The sequence below is a fragment of the Pseudorasbora parva genome, chromosome 10 (assembly GCF_024679245.1).
Source record: "Pseudorasbora parva isolate DD20220531a chromosome 10, ASM2467924v1, whole genome shotgun sequence".
NCBI lineage: Eukaryota > Metazoa > Chordata > Actinopteri > Cypriniformes > Gobionidae > Pseudorasbora > Pseudorasbora parva.
Window position 1 is genome coordinate 13,999,477 of NC_090181.1, and position 19,070 is coordinate 14,018,546.

At 40.5% G+C, this 19,070-nt stretch overlaps 1 protein-coding gene across 1 annotated transcript in view; it reads left to right on the forward strand.

Moving 5' to 3' along the window:
* The window catches only part of greb1 (growth regulating estrogen receptor binding 1), a 32,547-nt gene extending 13,477 nt beyond the window's left edge, over nucleotides 1-19,070 (forward strand). The window contains exons 9-32 of the mRNA XM_067455209.1: nucleotides 60-182; nucleotides 965-1,150; nucleotides 1,449-1,799; nucleotides 2,127-2,255; nucleotides 2,338-2,439; nucleotides 2,539-2,736; nucleotides 3,384-3,564; nucleotides 3,657-3,840; nucleotides 3,930-4,066; nucleotides 5,162-5,510; nucleotides 5,623-5,738; nucleotides 7,728-7,933; nucleotides 8,765-9,240; nucleotides 9,323-9,425; nucleotides 11,780-11,935; nucleotides 12,041-12,180; nucleotides 12,606-12,767; nucleotides 12,953-13,157; nucleotides 13,236-13,398; nucleotides 15,103-15,324; nucleotides 15,416-15,551; nucleotides 15,665-15,865; nucleotides 17,918-18,056; nucleotides 18,151-19,070. Of these exons, the coding sequence (XP_067311310.1) occupies nucleotides 60-182; nucleotides 965-1,150; nucleotides 1,449-1,799; nucleotides 2,127-2,255; nucleotides 2,338-2,439; nucleotides 2,539-2,736; nucleotides 3,384-3,564; nucleotides 3,657-3,840; nucleotides 3,930-4,066; nucleotides 5,162-5,510; nucleotides 5,623-5,738; nucleotides 7,728-7,933; nucleotides 8,765-9,240; nucleotides 9,323-9,425; nucleotides 11,780-11,935; nucleotides 12,041-12,180; nucleotides 12,606-12,767; nucleotides 12,953-13,157; nucleotides 13,236-13,398; nucleotides 15,103-15,324; nucleotides 15,416-15,551; nucleotides 15,665-15,865; nucleotides 17,918-18,056; nucleotides 18,151-18,314 (4,529 nt within the window). The 3' untranslated portion in view covers nucleotides 18,315-19,070. The remainder of the gene's footprint in view (nucleotides 1-59; nucleotides 183-964; nucleotides 1,151-1,448; nucleotides 1,800-2,126; nucleotides 2,256-2,337; nucleotides 2,440-2,538; nucleotides 2,737-3,383; nucleotides 3,565-3,656; nucleotides 3,841-3,929; nucleotides 4,067-5,161; nucleotides 5,511-5,622; nucleotides 5,739-7,727; nucleotides 7,934-8,764; nucleotides 9,241-9,322; nucleotides 9,426-11,779; nucleotides 11,936-12,040; nucleotides 12,181-12,605; nucleotides 12,768-12,952; nucleotides 13,158-13,235; nucleotides 13,399-15,102; nucleotides 15,325-15,415; nucleotides 15,552-15,664; nucleotides 15,866-17,917; nucleotides 18,057-18,150) is intronic.

Consider the following 19,070-nt stretch of genomic DNA (forward strand, 5'->3'; position numbering starts at 1 on the left):
AGTGAGTGTTGATACACTATTACATCTACTAAATCAAATGTGGATTTGTTTGTGTTCAGCTGACAGTGGGGCATCTGGGTGTTTGTCTATGGGGTCTTCTGTGCCCCTTGGCCCGGGAGAGTCTGTCACAGTACCTGATCACCTACTCCAGACTTGTGGACTACGGCCTATCATTTTTAAAGGTAAGATTTCCAAGTGTTTTACTTCTTGCATTCTGGTGACAAAACAATTTTTTTCTCTGACCCCATTTACAATAATGCTAGTTTCTGTTACTAATATTTATTGCATTACAATATACAAAAATAACATACAAACTGGGTGGGGGGTGGGGGGGAATTAAAGAAATTGATACATTTATTCAGCAAGGATTTGTTAAATTGATCAAAAGTGACTGTAAAGACAGACATTTTATAATGTTACAAAAGATTCTATTTAAAAACAAATGCTGTTTTTTTTTAACTTTCTATTCATCAAAGAATCCTGAAAAAAATGTTTTACACAACCGTTTTCAACATTGATAATAATCATAAATATTTCTTGAGCTGCAAAATCTAAAATCTAAATATTAGAAAGATTTCTGAAGGATCATGTGACACTGACTACTGAAGTAATGATGCTGGAAATTCAGCTTTGAATCACAGAAATAAATTACATTTATATTGAACATTTTGTTATTTTACAATATTATAGTTGTTTTGTATTTTAATAAAATAAATGCAGCCTTGGTGAGCATAAGAGAATTCTAAAAACATAAAAAATCTTACAGATCAAAAACTTTTAAATGACAGTGTATTTACAATATAAAATATTAGAAATGTATATAGACTTGTAAAAAAAATAATGTTTTCGGTGGTTTGTGCCTGTTTTGTCTACTGTGTTCTGTGAGCAGTGTCTGATATCGGTTCCCAGCACTTTATCTTGGGCCAGCTGTTCAGTTACACCGCGTTTGTGTTTTTGTCTATAGGGCACGGGACACTGCCACATTTGTGTGGGAACCTCGGGGACGTGCTGGTGAGCGGCCTGCTGCAGAAATGCTATCGCAGCTCCCAAAACCTCCCCCGTGTCTACGAGCAGTACGGCACTGCTCCCATTCAGCCCATCTCCACTGAGATGCTGATCCTGCTGACTGTCTACTATCTAGTGCAGCTTGGTGAGAACAACAGTATTTCAGTATGTTTATGTACAATAGTAAACTTTTAAATCCCTGGAACCCCCAATATTCTTCCCTTCCTAAAATCTATGCATGTATAAAGATTGGTTTGTACGATAACCAAATATCAATTAGAGTAATATTTGATAAAGGTGTTTAGTTAATTAAATAATACAAATATTAAAACTAATATTAATATTTAAAACCAATTTAATATTAAAAACTAAACTTTCTCCAATTAAGTATTTGTGTATGAGCATTATATATATAAGTGTATTTGTCTATCATGTTACAACAGCACCTGACCAGGCTCCTCTGATGGAAGACTTGGAGCAGATCTTCATGCGTTCCTGGCGAGAGTCACACCTGACGGAGATCCGGCAGTATCAGCAGACGCATGCACAGTTTCCACCTCCTCTTCCCTGCCTCGCACAGCCACTCACTCCCTCTCAGCTCCCCTGGCTGGCCAAACTGGCCACCAGCTCATGCGGGGAAGGAGTTCTGGTGCTGGACACGGCACCCTCCCTGGCCGAAGCGCTTGAGGACACCTTTCACAGACTGGTGGATGGCAGACTGAGCCAGACCAATTATGTGGTGATCATTTGCATGAACAGGAGCCAGGAAATAGAGTCATGTGTGGTGGTGTCAGGTATGTGGGTTGCAATGAATAATGCTAGATATTTATTTAAGAATATCACTAGAAATGTGCAGTTGTAAACAGGACGGTTTCTTATATGTAATGGGGGGGGGGGGGGGCCTTCAAGGACAAAAGTTTGTGAACCACTGATACTTCAAGTTGATCTTTTAAATTAGCTTTAAAACCCTAAGCTAAGAGGTCCCTTCCAATCCTAAATTTCCTTTTTTTTTTGCTGTATCAGCCAGAATTGTAATAACTCTATGTAAGATCCATGTAGATGTGAAATGAAAAGAAATTGAAATTGGATTATAATTGTATAATATCTATGTTTTCACACAGGGAAGCATCAGACTCGTGCTCTAGCTGAGAGTCTTCTCTCTCCCAGTGATTGTGTGAGAGAGATCATCCATGAACTGTCTTCTGGGATGTCAGCAGAGCTGGAGTCCTATTTCAGTTCTTTGGGTCCAGGTAAGACCTCCTGTTTGATACATGTATCATACTGCTGTAGTTCCCCATTCAGCGTTTAATGCACCCCTTTACCACTAATTAGATGGAGATGTGGAGGCTTTGCTGGAGAAAGCCACTCCTGAGAATGCCTCCCAGTATTCTGGTATAGAACCATCAGGAGACAGTCCTAAACCCAAATGTGCCGGTGAGACTGACTGAATCCAAGTATCCAAGTATGAATTTAATGCAATAAATACCTTCAGCGTAAGGTGTGTTAACACTTCAGAGTCTGATTTTTCGATAGAATTCTCCGTAGAGTGGCACGAGATTAGGCCCATTCAGCTTGCTGTGGCACGGAAGCTGCTCTCGCACGTTTGTGCCATCGCTGATTCCAGCACACAGAACCTGGACCTCGGCTCCTTCGACAAGGTTGAGTTCTTAATCTGCGTTCCGCCCTCAGAGGTCACCTTTCATCAAGTCGTCCTTCACCTGTGGAACTCAGGTAGAGTACCGCCACTCATTATCCATGACTGTCATCAGTCTCTACTGCACCCTTACAGAAAAAGAAGTATAATTTCAGTAGAATTAAGTGTATTTTCTTATTATAGGCTGTGTTAAAGGGTTAGTTCACCCAAAAATGAAATTTCCACACCCATAAGACCTCTGTTCATCCTTGGAACACAGTTTAAGATATTTTAGATTTAGTCCGAGGCCTTTCTGTCCTTTGAATGTAAGTGTATGCCTACTTGCTGTAGATGCAGAGGCGGTTTGTGCGTTGTGCAATCATGATGCTTACTGTAGTTTTAGACAAAATTTGATCATGCATTTACTCATCTCACTTAAAAAAAAATAAAAAGCTAAATGAATAAATAAAGACTATGAATTGCACGCTCACAATAATAGGCAAACCTGCAATACTTAAATGTTAAATAAGTTTTAACTTTTCAAAGTAAATTAAAAGTAAACGCTCTTATTATTTGTTTAAAAGAAGTGTACAAATAGCACACTTGAATAAACTTCTTTTCCTTACCTTTCTTCTTTCTACAGAGCAATTGTCTTTCTCGTTTCTACCTCGGTTTGTTTGTCACAGACTTGGAGAAATTAAATGAATATTGCAAATAGATCTCACTTCCTGTTGTTGTATTTCAGGGGTGTTACGGGAGTTAGGGCTGAACCAAGACTGCTTGTCACTGAAGGAGGCGGAGCAGTACGTGGTAAAGCTGAACCAGAGTGCAGTGGAAAAGATCAACAGCCTCATTCAGAAATCCAAGATGAACCCCTACACACTCTTCATACTGGTGCATGATCACGCACACTCGGACATCAGCAGGTATAGACCTCCCATGATTCTCCTTGAACCTTAGTATCCTCTTTGCTTGGCTGTTGGTGGAACAGTCTCCGTATCTTTTTTTCTTATGACAGTGGGCAGTGCACTGGAGGAGACTCCAACATAGGATTAGTGGATGGCCTGTTGAACTGCAGGCAGATTCAAGATGCTTCCAACATCCTGACGCTCCATGTGACTTCATTCCCCTTCACCTTGCAGACTCAGTACACGCGCATCAGCCCTTACAATGAAATCCACTGGCCCTCTGGATTCAATAAAGTAAAAAGGCCAAATACTATCTATTTAAATCGTAAGTTAAGCTCGACCACAGAACGTTTTTATTTAGTCTCCCTGGTTTTCTCACTTAGGATGTGGATCTTTATCATGAGAAGACAAAGTACTTTGGTGTATCTGAGCTTCTGGAGACGACCCGCTCTGGGAGCGGCCTTCCTCTGCTACGATATGACAGTTCCTTTGAGAGTATGGCTGCTGCTATGGAGGAGAGGTATGTTTTCAGTGTTATTTTTAACAGCACAGCTATTCATTCATGTATATTTTATATAAGGTGCATATACGCTATGGTTCAAAAGTAAAGGGTCAGTAAGATTTAAATGAATACTTTTATTCAGCAAGGAAGCATTACATTTATCAAAAGTGGCTGTAAAATAACATTTATAATGTTACAAAAGGTTTCTTTTTCAAATAAATTCTGTTATTTTCAACTTTATATTTAAGAAAAGATTCTTGTTTTTTTTTTTTATGTATCACGGTTTCCATAAAAATATTAAGCAGCATTGATTGTACTTTTTTGATAATAATAATAAATGTTTCTTGAGCACCAAATCAGTAGCCCTGACATGGTCATACTCAATTCTAGTCAGAATATGAGTCTGAAACTGCTCCATTGGGCTGTAATTATGGGGCGTTTTTTTTTCGTGGGTTGTTTTCTATGTCCGCGGGTTGAAGCGACTGTTATGTGATATATAGACTCATGGTTGCGAATTTTAGCAGGCAACTTTGCCAAAATAACGCACATTTTACCCCCCCAAACACAATTTATTTCCCAAAGAACCCCCGAGAAGCTATTGTTTAGGGCTAGCAGTTGGCGGGTTTTGTTGTAAAAACTTGGCAACCCTGTCTGCACGCGCGCTGGAATAAACGATCTTTGCCAGTGTTGTAAAAAAATAAAAGAATTTATTGATACACAGAGTACTTACCCAACATGATCATCATTTTTGAGAGAAATAGTGAAGGTGAATGCAGATACAAACAAGCTCTCTGTTTAAGATTTGAACAAATATAATCCAAGCCCCTTTGATGACGTGCATGATTACGTTACTGTTGATCATCTGTCCGTCATCGTCTAAAGTGCGCCCTGATGATTTCATTGGTCCGAACAGTTTCTGTATTCATAATTCCTCATGGATTGAGGCCAGACCGAACTGCCCGACCTAAAAATGTTGTGGGTGGGGCTAAATTCGGCTGGCATCCAGGCTACCAAATCAGCATATTAGCATGATTTCTGAAGGATCATGTGACATATGAAGACTGGTGTAATGGCTGCTAAAAAAATCATATATGATGTTTTTGTTCCCGAAAGGTTCCCGAAACTACACAGCGCAGTGATTCGCACCCATGTCCTGATCCAGCATTACTCTCTGGCCCTGATGGCAACAGCGGGCGGCCAGGCTTTACAGGCTTTGCAGAAGCACATCTCAGTGGAGACTCTGGAGATGGTGCAGTGCCTCCTCAATACATCCCAGCGGTGTCCCAGCCATCACGGTCACATGCTGCTCTTGCGGATCCCCTCACTAGCTCTCGCTGCCTTTGCTCACCAGCGCCTATGCCATGTGCGCAACAGACTCGGCCTCCACAAGCAGTTTGAGATCATTCTAGGGGATCCTTGCTCTGCTCTCACTGTAGGAAAGCACTTCCTTGATCAACTGAGGGTATTTACCTTTAAAACTTTAGTTAAATAAAATAAAATGTGTCATTTATTCTTGGCGTATTTGTCTTGATATCACTAAATCATGGATCCTTTTGCTCTTTAACGGTCTTTAGGTGTGGCTGGAGATCTTAGACCCAGACTGGTGTCCTCGGACATATCTAGAGCTGGAGGCTTTGCCCTGTATCCTCATCTTAACTGGCATGGATCCACTTGGAGAGTCTTTACCCAGGTAAAATGCTCATAGTAACTAATTGTTTTCTTTTTTTTATTTTAGACATTACAGGCATGTATCCAGCTGTTAAATAGGTTCTTTTTTATTGTATGTTATATAATAAAAACCACCATCCTTTAGGAGTTGGTTCTGCAAATTATTCAATGAATCATGAAATTGGCCTTTTAAAACCTTCTAATCTATTTAGTTTGTTTGCCCAAATAAAGATTTGGTGAATTTGTACAGAGGTCAGCTTGACCTTAGAAAAATAATTACCTGTGGCTATTTGAGGCCCTTTTAAAATAGTTTAGATAAATTAATTGTTGTGCTTTCCCAATTTTATGGGTTTATTTTATTAGCACAGGCTATTTGGATTTGTATTACATTCAAAATGTCAAACAGTCACAGGGCTTTTAGCCCAAATTTTAATATCACTTTTAACCTTTGCACATCTCCATGCAAATTTTGAGAAGTGTATCTATTTATAATTTTAAAGCTTAAAATTGCTATAATTTATTCATTTAACACACCATATTTTTGAATTTGTACATAACATACCTGTACACACATACATCTCTTCATCACGGCACCTGTTAGTGGGTTGGATATATTAGGCAGCAAGTGAATATTTTGTCCTCAAAGTTGATTTGGCAAGCATAAGGATTTGAGCAAGTTTGACAAGGGCCAAATTGTAATGGCTAGATGACTGGGTCAGAGCATCTCCAAAACTGCAGCTCTTGTGGGGTGTTCCCAGTCTGCAGTGGTCAGTATCTATCAAAAGTGGTCCAAAGAAGGAACAGTGGTGAACCGGAGACAGGGTCATGGGCAGCCAAGGCTCATTGATGCACATAAGGAGCTAAGGCTGTGTGGTCTGACCGAACAGACAAGCTACTGTAGCTCAATTTGTCCAAGAAGTTCTGATAGAAAGGTGTCAGAATACACAGTGCATCACAGTTTGTTGGGAATGGAGCTGCATAGCCGCAGAACATTCAGGGTGCCCATGCTGCCAACAGTGGGCACATGAGCATGAGAACTGGACCACGGAGCAATGGAAGGTGGGCTGGTCTGATAAATCACGTTTTCTTTTACATCATGTGGATGGCTGGGTGCGTGTGCGTGGCTTACCTGGGGAACACATGGCACCAGGATGCAATATGGGAAGAAGGTAAGCCAGTGGAGGCAGTGTGATGTTTTGGGGCAATGTTCTGCTGGGAAACCTTGGGTCCTGCCATCCATGTGAACGTTACTTTGACACGTACCACCTACCTCAGCATTGTTGCAGACCATATACACCCTTTCATAGAAATGGTAGTCCCTTGTGTCTGTGGCCTCTTTCAGCAGGATAATGGCCCTGCCACAAAGCAGAAATGGTTCAGGAATGGTTTGAGGAGCACAACAATGACTTTGAGATCTGGGGAAATTGGAGGCCAAGTCAACACCTCAATCCAATCGAGTATCTGTGGGATGTGTTGAACAAACATGTCCCATGGACGCCCAACCTTGCAACGCATAGGACTTAAAAGATCTGCTGCTAAAATCTTGGTGCCAGATACCACAGCACACCTTCAGGGGTCTCGTGGAATCCATGCCTTGACAAGTCATGGCTGTTTTGATAGCATAAGGGGGGCCAACACAATATTAGGAAGTTCAGGTCATAATTATATGCATGATTGGTGTGTGTGTGTGTATATATATATATATATATATATATATATATATATATATATATATATATATATTATAGTCTATTTTTGAATATTGTTATTTCCTATTTACTTATTTGATTTATTTTACACCAAAACAAATTTCAATAAAGCTCTTTCTGATTCTGAATGTAGAGCTTTTGAACATGCTTGTTAGTTTTAGTGATTGGATGTGAGAGCAAAATTTGAGTGAACTGAATTGTTCAATTGAGCCTGTTTTAGGAATTGATCTTTAAACAATAGCATTGCTTTCATGATATGTACTTAGGCTTTCCTCTCACCCATGTTGTTCCTTTGTCCCCAGATCTCTGAAGTACTGTGACCTGCGTGTTATCAGCCTCTGGTCTCTGCAGCGCACCACTCTAGAGCAGGAGCTGGGATTGGCTGCATATCTACTGAAGACAAAACAAGACACCCCGCATGGGCCCCACGCACCCAGCGACCTTTCTGAAAGTGACCCTGAAAAACTTAGCAGCACTGACAACGAGGAGGAAGAGGTTGTGGTGGATGGTCAGTATTTCAAAGCCAGAAAACATGAAGTTCATATTAAACTGAACATAAAATTTTGCATAAATGTGCACCATTTATACACTAAATTAGACGGACATTTTCATGGTCAAGGCATGCCACAACTACTCTAAACATTCATATAGTCAGAGAAAAAGAATATCAAGCTGTTAGCTCAGCCTCATGCCGTCTGTGTTTTAACACAGTCTTCATCAAAGCTTTTGAGAGGAAGAGGATCCTCTTCCAAGACTCCAGCAGCTCCTCACTGTCCTCCCAACATCTCATGTAAGAGGAAATGGAGGAGCTTAATGACTGAGAACTTTCTTCGGGGACATTTCCAATAATTCAAAACATCATAGATGAATCAAAATCGATATCTAAAATGCATTTAAAATTAACATCAAAGGATAACTTTTTAACCAGCTTTGTATTGTTACAATGTCTGTAAATAAACAATGTGTACTTTCTCCATGTTAGTTTATGTTATAGTTGTCTTTTAATTGTTAGTTAGACTCGAACAAAAATGCTTGTAATTATTTTAGCAATTGTTTGTAAGTTACTGCAACACTCTTTCAATTTAACTCCAAAAACATCCTGGAAATAACAATCAATTTTTTCTGATAAAAACTGATCAAATAAAATGATATCCTGAGTGGACTGCGTAACTTCACTTTAATACTAATTAACCATGGGAAATGGGTCTGATTTGGGACTTGGGACAGTGATCTGTGGTTTTGCTTTCAGGAAGGGTTTCCAAAAATTCAAAGGTTTTTACTTGCATGTTTTTTAAGGGATTCTCTTACACTGACCTTACCTCTCTCTGGTGGTCTATAGTAAACAACGATCTCCCTAGACTGGGTAACCAGGCCTCCCCAGCTGGCTCCCAACCCCCACAGTCTGACTGGACTCCTTTGGATCCAGAAAAGCAGCCCAACCCGAGGCGGCAATCCAAATCCACTTCGTCCGGCTCTTCGTCCACGCGCGCCTCTCCTCTACGGCAGAGCTGCTCCTGGGCATGCAATCTAAGCCGCCCGCCTGTGGTGCTGCTCCCTAAGGCTGTCTACGACCTCATCACCACTGTGGATTCCAGTGGCCTGCCCAAGTCCACTTCCTTCCTTCCTCACTCTTCGGTAGAGTGGGCCAGCTCCTTTAGACCCCTCCTTAGTAAGATGATGACCTGCACAGAGCAGTCGCTGTATTATCGCCAGTGGACTGTCCCTAAACCCTACCACATGGACAGCAGTAACAGAGCTGAAGGACGCACTGATAACTTCCACCCACGAAAGCTGCTGCTAAGTGGGCCACCACAGGTAAACAAGGGTTTGGAGCACTGGGTGACAATGTCGATATAAGACTGGTAGGATAAAATGGCTATTGTTGTGCATGTTTTAGGTGGGGAAGACTGGGGCGTATCTGCAGTTCCTGGGTATTCTCTCTCGTATGCTGATCAGACTGATGGAGGTGGACATCTACGATGAGGAGGACATTAACTGCAGTAAGAGTTATTCATTCAGGAATCGGCTGGATTTCACCGTTTGTGCTGTTGGCTCTTGATTCACTGAGAAGAACTGACTATTTGTTCAAGAGTCAGACCACACTGGTCACTAGGGATGCAACAATACAGTTAGTCCATTACATACCTCGGTTTTTAACCATGGTTTTCGGTTTCGGTTTGGTTTTTCGCTATTCTATTCTTAGTCAACAGGAACGGAAAGTGTTTTTAATGTTTTTATTGTAATACTCTCTTTATTTTACTTAATAGACTTGAAAAACCTTACTTAAACTTAACTTAAGTCCCATGGCATGGATTTTTTTTTCTCTTTTATAATGTTTCCTGAGGTCTACTTATATTGTCATATAATCAAAATGTCATAATATAAAAATAAGAGGCATTTTTCTATACTGATATTAGCCTTCTGTCTTGAATGCTCTGTTTCAAGGGGCGTGTCTGCTGTGAACTTCAGTAAAAACACCCACTGTTGTGATTGGTTGACATCTTTTAATTTGAAATGAGATTGTGGCGGAGGGGGCGTGGTTTAGTCAGACACAAGCAGCAACTGCAGCACTGCCAGTCCAGAGACAGACAGAGAGCTGGGGAAAGATTGCTGAGAAAGTGTTATTTTACCGCGTTGTTGAGAGAGCTGTGCGTACGCAAATGTTTTTTGTTTGAATCTGAGCGCTCTGAATAAACACGAGTGAACTTTGCAACATTATTTCTCTCACAAAATGCTTTCACCACAACTAAGAACAAACACAACATCAACATGAATGCAGTAAGAGCTTCTGTTGAGCAGATTAACAGCGTCATTTATTATATCAGCAGTTTGGACAAGTGTGCACTGCAGATATATACGTGTGATTGACAGATCCAGACATTATAAAGAGTGTTCTTTGATCGCTCTCTGTTGAATCATTTAAATAACAGATTTGTTTCATGCTACTAACAGAAACGATGTGAAGTTGATCGTTTTAGTCACTGGCTTGATTCACTGATGCATCAAGAAGGCCATCGGTGGGCTGACAGAATTAAACGATTTAGAAAGAAAGTCTGTGTGAACTTGAATGATTAGCTACACATCAGAAATCACAGGCATTAATGAACACTGTTACTCGCTGTTTGTCGATTCCATACGGTAAAGCCTGTGATGACGTCGCGACTGATAAACTGAATCCATTCCCTACTAATTCTCTGGGCGGGAAAAGCAGAGGAAGGGCCGGTAACCTGTCCTGGTATGACGTCATTACAGGAGAATTCAAGATCAGCTCGTCTGAGCTCTCATTTTCTCAAAGGCAGAGAAAGACAGCCAGAACTCGGTTTACACCAATCAAAATTTCTAACCACTTGGGGACAATATTCAGGCTAGGGGAACTCATATTAATTTAGCAAAACCTCATAAAATAAAAATGTCATGTCATGGGACCCTCAAAAAAACCTTGTACACATTCCTAGTGTATTGTATAGGATTAGTGTGTGTCGCACTGGCAAGACTGGCATCGGGGCTTGTGGCATCAGGATGGTTGCGGTCCATCGTGATGTCGGTCATCCGTCACGGCACAACCCTACTGAACATGACGATGAACTTGGACCGGCCTTTATTTGTTCGTGCCGGCCACGACCCCGGCAACTATCAGAGGCCCGGCGTTTAATTGACTACAGGCTTTTATTTGAGGAAATATGGTATATTTATTTTATATTATGCAATACACTGGGAACGTGTACAAGGGTTTTTTAAGTAAAGTTTTAAGTTTAGGTAAGGGTTTTCAAGGGTCTTAAGTGAAATAAAGAAAGAGTATTGCAATAAAAACATTTTCTCCTTAACCCTTTTCTGTTCCTTTCGCCTAACAATATAATACCAAAAAAAAACGAACCGAACTGAAAAAACGTGGTTAAAAACGGAGGTATGTATTGAACCGTGGACTAACTGTATTGTTGCATCCCTAGTGCATATGATTGGATATTTGCTTATATCACCGCGTAGACTCAAAAGCACACTCAAACAGAGCCGAAATAAACTGAGAGAAATATTTCAAACGGAAAGGAAAATAAATAATTAATTAAATGCAAAACCGAAAAAAACGCAATTAACAAGCACATATTGAACCGTGAATGCCGTACTGAACGGTTCAATATTGAGAATTGTGGCATCGCTACTGGTCACGCTGTATTTGTCATACTTAAGATTTATGTGTTTCAGTACACGTACGAGAACCATTAATGAACCATAATTCGGTTCTGGTATTGTAAAACCTTTTTCTGAATTCCTTTTATTCAAATTCGTGAGCACTAAAGTCCTAAAGCTGTCTTGGTGTCCTATAGGTATCAGTGAAATTATTGTTTTTTTTCTCCAGATTGCGTGACAGATTTGATGCGATATCATCAGCCCACTGCATCGTGGCCCAGCACAGACACTGTACAAGGGATGCCATTTGATTACACCATTCATGACCCTCAATACGAGGACATTAGCACTGTCTACTCACCAGACTTCACTCCGAATTCAGATGGTGAGACCAGCAAGAAAATCATATATGATTTAGTTGAGCCCTGCTGTTGTAGTTCTGGCATGTAAGTAGGTATTATTAAAATAGTTTTTGTCTTTACTGCTTTAGATGGACACTCCAGGAGACAGGAAGATGTGTACCTACGCAGACGAACGGCCCGGATAAAACTCTCTAAATATGCAGCATACAACACGTACCATCATTGCGAGCAGTGTCACCAATATATGGGTTTCAATCCACAGTATCAGGTGAGTCCTTGTACACTATCACGATGACTAACAGACAGTGGATAAATGGCTATCCACCTGTCAATCAAAGTGGCCACGCCCTTAATTATGCAGAACTTTAAGGCTTTATATAATGTAAACGAATGAGTTATAAAAAAAAAATCACCCCCCTCACAGTTGTCATGAAGGGCACAATTAGCTGTATAGACCAAAACAATTTGTACCAGGCTGTAAACATGTTTTTTTCTGCTGTAAAGTTGGACATTTTAAAATGGGACTTAAGATTTTGCTCCATTCTGGAGCCTATCCCTAGTGGCCAGTCGAGGAATTACAGTTTAAGCCACTTCCGTATTGGCTTCAAGAGAAACTGTAGGAGGTTGCCGCTTGATTATGATGTGTGTGTTTTGGTCTGACTATATTTTGAGATGTTGATTTTCTGTTTGTAGCTGTATGAGTCCACCCTGCATGCCTTTACATTTTCACATCTTCTACTGGGAGAGGAAATCCAGCTCTATTTCATCATTCCCAAATCCAAAGAACATCACTTCTCCTTCAGCCAGTCAGGAGGCCAGTTGGAGAGCATGAGACTCCCCCTTACTTCTGATTGGGTATGGACTAGTAGTGAACAAATTTTTCTATGAGCCCATTTTTCTATGAGCGCATGATTAAAATTTTACATTTTCACTTCATATTTTGTATGTCTTCTAAAAGCTTAACTCATTTTGACTAGCTTTTGACTATATCATTGAGAAATTAACAGAACAACAATTAAAGCTAGATTTGATGTTTGTAGAATCCTGATGCTATCAAAAGTCCAATTTTCACGCCCACCACCGGTCGCCATGAGCACGGCCTGTTTAATCTGTATCATGCCATGGAAGGAGCCGCCCACCTGCACATTCTAGTGATTAAAGAGTACGAGATGGCCGTCTACAAGAAGTACTGGCCCAACCATATAATGCTTGTCCTGCCCACTATCTTTAATGGAGCTGGAATAGGTAACCACCAGTAAATTATTATCCTGTTTAATTGATGTCGATGTCAGTAAGTCTTTAATAAAGTTGCCTTCTTCTCAGGAGCAGCTCATTTCCTGATTAAAGAGCTTTCCTATCATAACCTGGAGTTAGAACGGAGCCGGAGAGTGGAGCATGGAAATCGGCCACAAGATGTCTGGCCCTTCATCATCCTTGCAGATGATTCCTGTGTCATGTGGAACAGTGTCGATGTTGATCCAAAAAGGTGCATAATTTTGTTTTAATTTACACTTTATTAATCTTACATGCACTATATTGCCAAAAGTATTGAGACACCCCTTCAAATCACTGAAGTCAGCCACAGGTGTATAAAATCAAGCATCTAGGCATGCAAACATTTGGGAAAGAATGGGTAGCTCTCAGGATCTCAGTGAGTTCAAGTGTGGTGCCGTGATAGGTTGCCACCTGTGCAATAAGTCCATTTGTGAAATTTCCCCACTACTAAATATTCCACAGTCAACTGTTTGTGGTATTATAACAAAGTGGAAGCAATTAGGAGTGGTATGCCACGTAAAATCAGAGATCAGAGAATCAGATAAAAAAAATTTGTTCCAACTTTCTGCAGAGTCAATAACTACAGAACTTCAAACTTCATGTAGCCTTTAGATTAGCTCAAGAACAGTACGTAGAGAGCTTCATGGAATGGGTTTCCATGGCCGAGCAGCTGCATCTGAACCTTAAATCAAGTGCAATGCAAAGCGCCAGATACAGTGATGTAAACCACGCCGCCACTGGCTCTAGAGCAGTGGAGACATGTCCTCTGGAGTGACGAATCACGCTTCTCTGTCTGGCAGTTGCCAGGAGAGTGGTACTTGCTTGACTGCATTGCGGCAAGTTTAAAATTTGGTAGAGGGGTGATTATGGTGTGGGGTAGTTTTTTCAGGGAGTGGGCTTGGCCCCTTCATGCTCCCAACTGTGTGGGAACAGTTTGGAAATGACCCCTTCCTGTTCCAACATGACTGTGCACCAGTGCACACAGCAAGGTCCATAAACATGGATGAGCGAGTTTGGTGTGGAGGAACTTGACTGGCCTGCACAGAGTCCTGACCTCAACACTATAGAACACCTTTGAGATTAATTAGAGTGGAGACTGCGAGCCAGGCCTTCTCGTCCAACATCAGTGCCTGACCTCACGAATGTGCTTATAGAAGAATGGTCAAAAATTCCCATAAACACACTTATAAACCTTGTGGAAAGCCTTCCAAAAAGAGTTGAAGCTGTTATAGCTGCAAAGGGTGGGCCAACTTTATATTAAACCATATGGATTAAGAATGGGATGTCATTAAAGTATATGTGCATGTAAAGGCAGATGTCCAAAAATTGCCAATATTGTGTGTGTGTGTGTGTGTGTGTGTGTGTGTGTGTGTGTGTGTGTGTGTGTGTGTGTGTGTGTGTGTGTGTGTGTGTGTGTGTGTGTGTGTGTGTGTGTGTGTGTGTGTGTCTGTGTGTGTGTCTGTGTGTGTGTGTGTGTCTGTGTGTGTGTCTGTGTGTGTGTCTGTGTGTGTGTGTGTGTGTATCTGTGTGTGTGTCTGTGTGTGTGTCTGTGTGTGTGTGTGTCTGTGTCTGTGTGTGTCTGTGTCTGTGTTTGTATATGTATGTATGTATGTATAAATATGTATATGTTGTTTTTATATATATATATATATATATATATATATATATATATATATATATATATATATATATATATATATATATATATATAAAATTATTTTGTTTTTAGCGTTTTAATCAAATTACTTTTTGGAGAATAATAATTAAAAAAATGATTAACTACTATTTTTAATAAAAATGTTAACTGTATCCTGTCATCAAAAAAGTCTCATAGAAAAGTATGAGTACGGGTCTGATGGAAAAATGGGAACAGAATTGTAATATTGGATATATCCCTATTTATTATGTTTTTCAGTGGTACCGCAGGGACAGAAAGAAACGTGTCCTTGAAGCAGGTTCTTCAGCACATGGAGTCTTCTCCAGATATAACTCAATATGGCTTATGCGGGATGAGGAAGTGGTCCAGTCGTGGAGGTGGGGCTGGGCTGCAGAAAGAGCCCTTCTCGCGCGGGCACCTACACGACTTCCTGCTACTTAATGTGGACCTCACACAGAATGTGCAGTACAACCAGAACCGGTGAGTTCTGAGAATGTCCAACTAAGTTGGTTGGTTTTTCCTCCATTATTGTCCAAATATTCTCATCTTCCCCTAATTCTCTCCACAATAGTTTTACATGTGATGATGTGGACTTCAACCTGCGTGTCCACAGTGCAGGACTCCTCATCTGCAGATTCAACAACTTCAGTGTGATGAAGAAGCAGATCGCCATTGGTGGATACGGTACCTTCATCATCAAGACTAAGGTACGTTTCTAGTCAGCTTCCAAAACCATTTTACTGTATAGCTCTGACAAAAATCACATTTCATGCAACTACTAAAACAACCTCCTTCTGATATTTTTCTGAATTCACCACAGATGACAGATGTCCCCACCACAATCCAACCGTCCCAGTACATCTGTGCTCCAGACAGCAAGCACCTGTTCCTGGCCACACCAGCTCAGCTACTGCTGGAGAAATACCTCCAGCACACCAGTCATCGCCTCTTCCCCCTCAGCGCCCAAAACTACAGCCACCCAATCCTTTCTGTTGACTGCTACCTGAACCTCGGCCCAGAGGTACCTGTACCTTTACATAACATTTTTATAGTTGACCAATGTAGAGCTGCACAATTCATTGAAATATAATTTCAATATGGCTTACAGTGATTTATCAAATCACGAAAGCTGCAATTTTAAAGTAGAGTAGCACGATTAATCGCTAAAAGATTGAAATCTCGATTCAAGCACCCACGCTATCTTATTTCTAAATGACAACGATTCCGCTGCAAAGGCCATTTCACGTCATAAGTGTCAAAGTGTGAACTGCACATATTTTGTTGCATCCAATGTTAGTGAATGAGAGCGAAAACATTGATAAGCGAAAACAAACGTTGCTCACACTCCACTGATACTTGTGTAACCCCTCCTGTTCGAACCGCCCGCTCCAAGCAGGACTCGAACCCAGGTCCGCCGGCATGAGAGTCGGACACTCTAACAAGGAGGCTAGAGGCTGCAACCTCTAGCGTCAGTTGCTAGAGCATCTCTTGAGGAGAGAGGAGTGAGGTTTACTTACACGGTGCCTACTAGCTGGCCTCTGTTACACTTGTGACTGAAACAGGCTTTAAACCTAAGACTTTAAGGACTTTAAAGTACATTTGAATTTAAATCAGCCACTGCTGCTGATCCTGAGAGAGAGCCGCTGCCATGTTAATGTAAAGATAAACTTCTTTTCAACCATACATTTCCTTATTTACATGATACAAACATTTAAAAAGCAGGGGATAAATGTGTACTGGGAATAAAAGTTTGTAGTTTTGGAATGAACATTGATATCTAGCGATCAAAATAGATGTATTAATAAAAGTCATTGCTTATTACACCAGGAGGTGGTGAAAAGAGACTGTTTAAAAAAGTGTTTTTTGTTGAATCATTCATTCACAAGCGCTGGTTCATTTAATAATAAAACTTGTCTGTATGAATGAAACATGAATCCATTCAAATTATTTTCTTAATTTTGTTCATATTATTGTATTTTTTAAATAGACTGGAGCAATTTAAAATGGTCAGAACCTCTAGTAAATGACGTGGCATTTTTAGTTTCCTCAAATGTTTTGTTTTTTGTTTTTTTCAGAATCGTGGGAGAATCGCAATCTCAATAAACAAACAAAAAATGTGTTTCTCAATTTATCTAGAATCGGCAGCTCTTAGTTAAAGGGTTATTGAATGAGGCATTTGAATGAATGAGGCATTTATATAGCGCTTTCAAATGTACAACTGTACACCCAAAGCGCTTCACACTCATGTCAGGGGTCTCTCCTCAACCACCACCAGTGTGCAGCATCCACTTGGATGATGCGACGGCAGCCACAGTACAACGGCGCCAGTGCGCTCACCACACACCAGCGAAAGGTGGAGAGGAGAGAGGGTGATAGAGCCAATTCAGTGGATGGGGATTATTAGGAGGCCATGATTGGTAAGGGCCAATTAAGGGAATTTGGCCAGGACACCGGGGTTACACCCCTACTCTTTTACGAGAAGTGCCATGGGATTTTTAATGACCACAGAGAGTCAGGACCTCGGTTTAACGTCGCATCCGAAAGACAGTGCTCTTTGACAGTATAGTGTCCCCGTCACTATACTGGGGTGTTAGGACCCACACAGACCACAGGGTGAGCACCCCCTGCTGGCCTCACTAACACCTCTACCAGCAGCAACCTGGTTTTCCCAGTTGGTCTCCCATCCAGGTACTGACCAGGCTCAGCCCTCCTTAGCTTCAGTGGGAAACCAGTCTTGGGCTACAGGGTGACATGGCTGCTGGTTATTTTCATGAGCAATCAAAGTTGCCTTGATCTTTTGTCAAATAGTCTAAGGACTAATAAGTCTGTACCATTAAAACATCCTTCAGGTTTCATAGCTTAACCTTCTCCTCATCATTAAGCATTTATTTAATCAAGCTCCATAAACAGCTCATTTGAAAATTGAAAATTAAGAACGTTGTTTTTTTTGTATTTTAAAGTGAACTTATTATATTATTTTATATGAAATACAATATAATAACAATCACAGCCTACATCAGAAAAAATGCAATTCAAATAAACCTTTTTGTGGTTTATTTGTGTCCGTTCCCAGGTGACCATTTGCTTTGTCAGCTCCAGACCTCACTCCATTAACTTCAGCACTACTGGACTGCTCTTCAGTGGCCTTCTCTTAAACTTTTGTGATTCCTTTGTGTCTCCTGGATTTCTCAAAAAGTTCCAGTTCCTGAAAGGTAAAGACCAGGGAGATAAATAATGCATGCATCTATTTGTCTGTCTATTTGTGTGACTTTCTGTTTAATAAGTATTTGCTCTTTTGTGCTCCAGGCGCGACTCTGTGTGTGATCTGTCCCAACCGGAGCTCTCTACGCCAGACTGTAGTTCGGCTCGAACTGGAGGACGAATGGCGGTTTCGTCTCAGCGATGAGTTTCAGACTGCCAACGCCAAAGAGGACCAGCCTCTCTTTTTCCTCACAGGAAAACACATATGACTTTACTTGAATACTTTCCTGAATGTCTATTTATGTTAGGACCCAAAATAGGGATCAACATAAAGAGCCATTCAGGAAAATCTAAGGCCAGGGTAATAGAAATATAACATTTATTGGCAACAGAAAGTAACAAAAAATCTAAACTACAAAGAGTTACTGCTTTTCTAGCTCCCTAGAAACAACAAAACTGAAGGGCCACCAGCAGCTCATAAATGGGCTGAGGCCTCAGGTGTTTGGAATAATCAGGCTCTGCCCTTATCCAATTGGCAACTATACTCAGAAAGAAAAGAGAAAATGAGAAAGAGCAGGGGCTCGTAACACTCTCAAAGCCGAAGACTTAATCACTTTGGTCTTATCAACTGTCCTATATGTATATAATATTAGCTCTGTATATAATGCACTGGATGTGCTGTAAATTTCCTGCTTGCTTGCTGTTGGTGTTTTTTTCTCTTTTTAAGATCATATCATAAAAGATGATAACATTGCATTACGGACACACCCTCAAAACAAGATTTACATCCTCATCATTGTTTAAAATGTATTTATTTACTGTGAACTTTCTATGTATTATTGTTTGGTGTTTTAATTGTTTTTTTTTATCTTTTAATGTCCCCTTTATTGCAGTTATAAAGTGTTAAAAAACAGATTGAAGTATTTTGTTGAAAAGAGTATTTTTGTAGCTGTGTTTGGTCAGTTCTGTGATGAGTGTGAATGAAGGCGTAATGTCAATAAAGTACTTATGTCATACATTTCAAA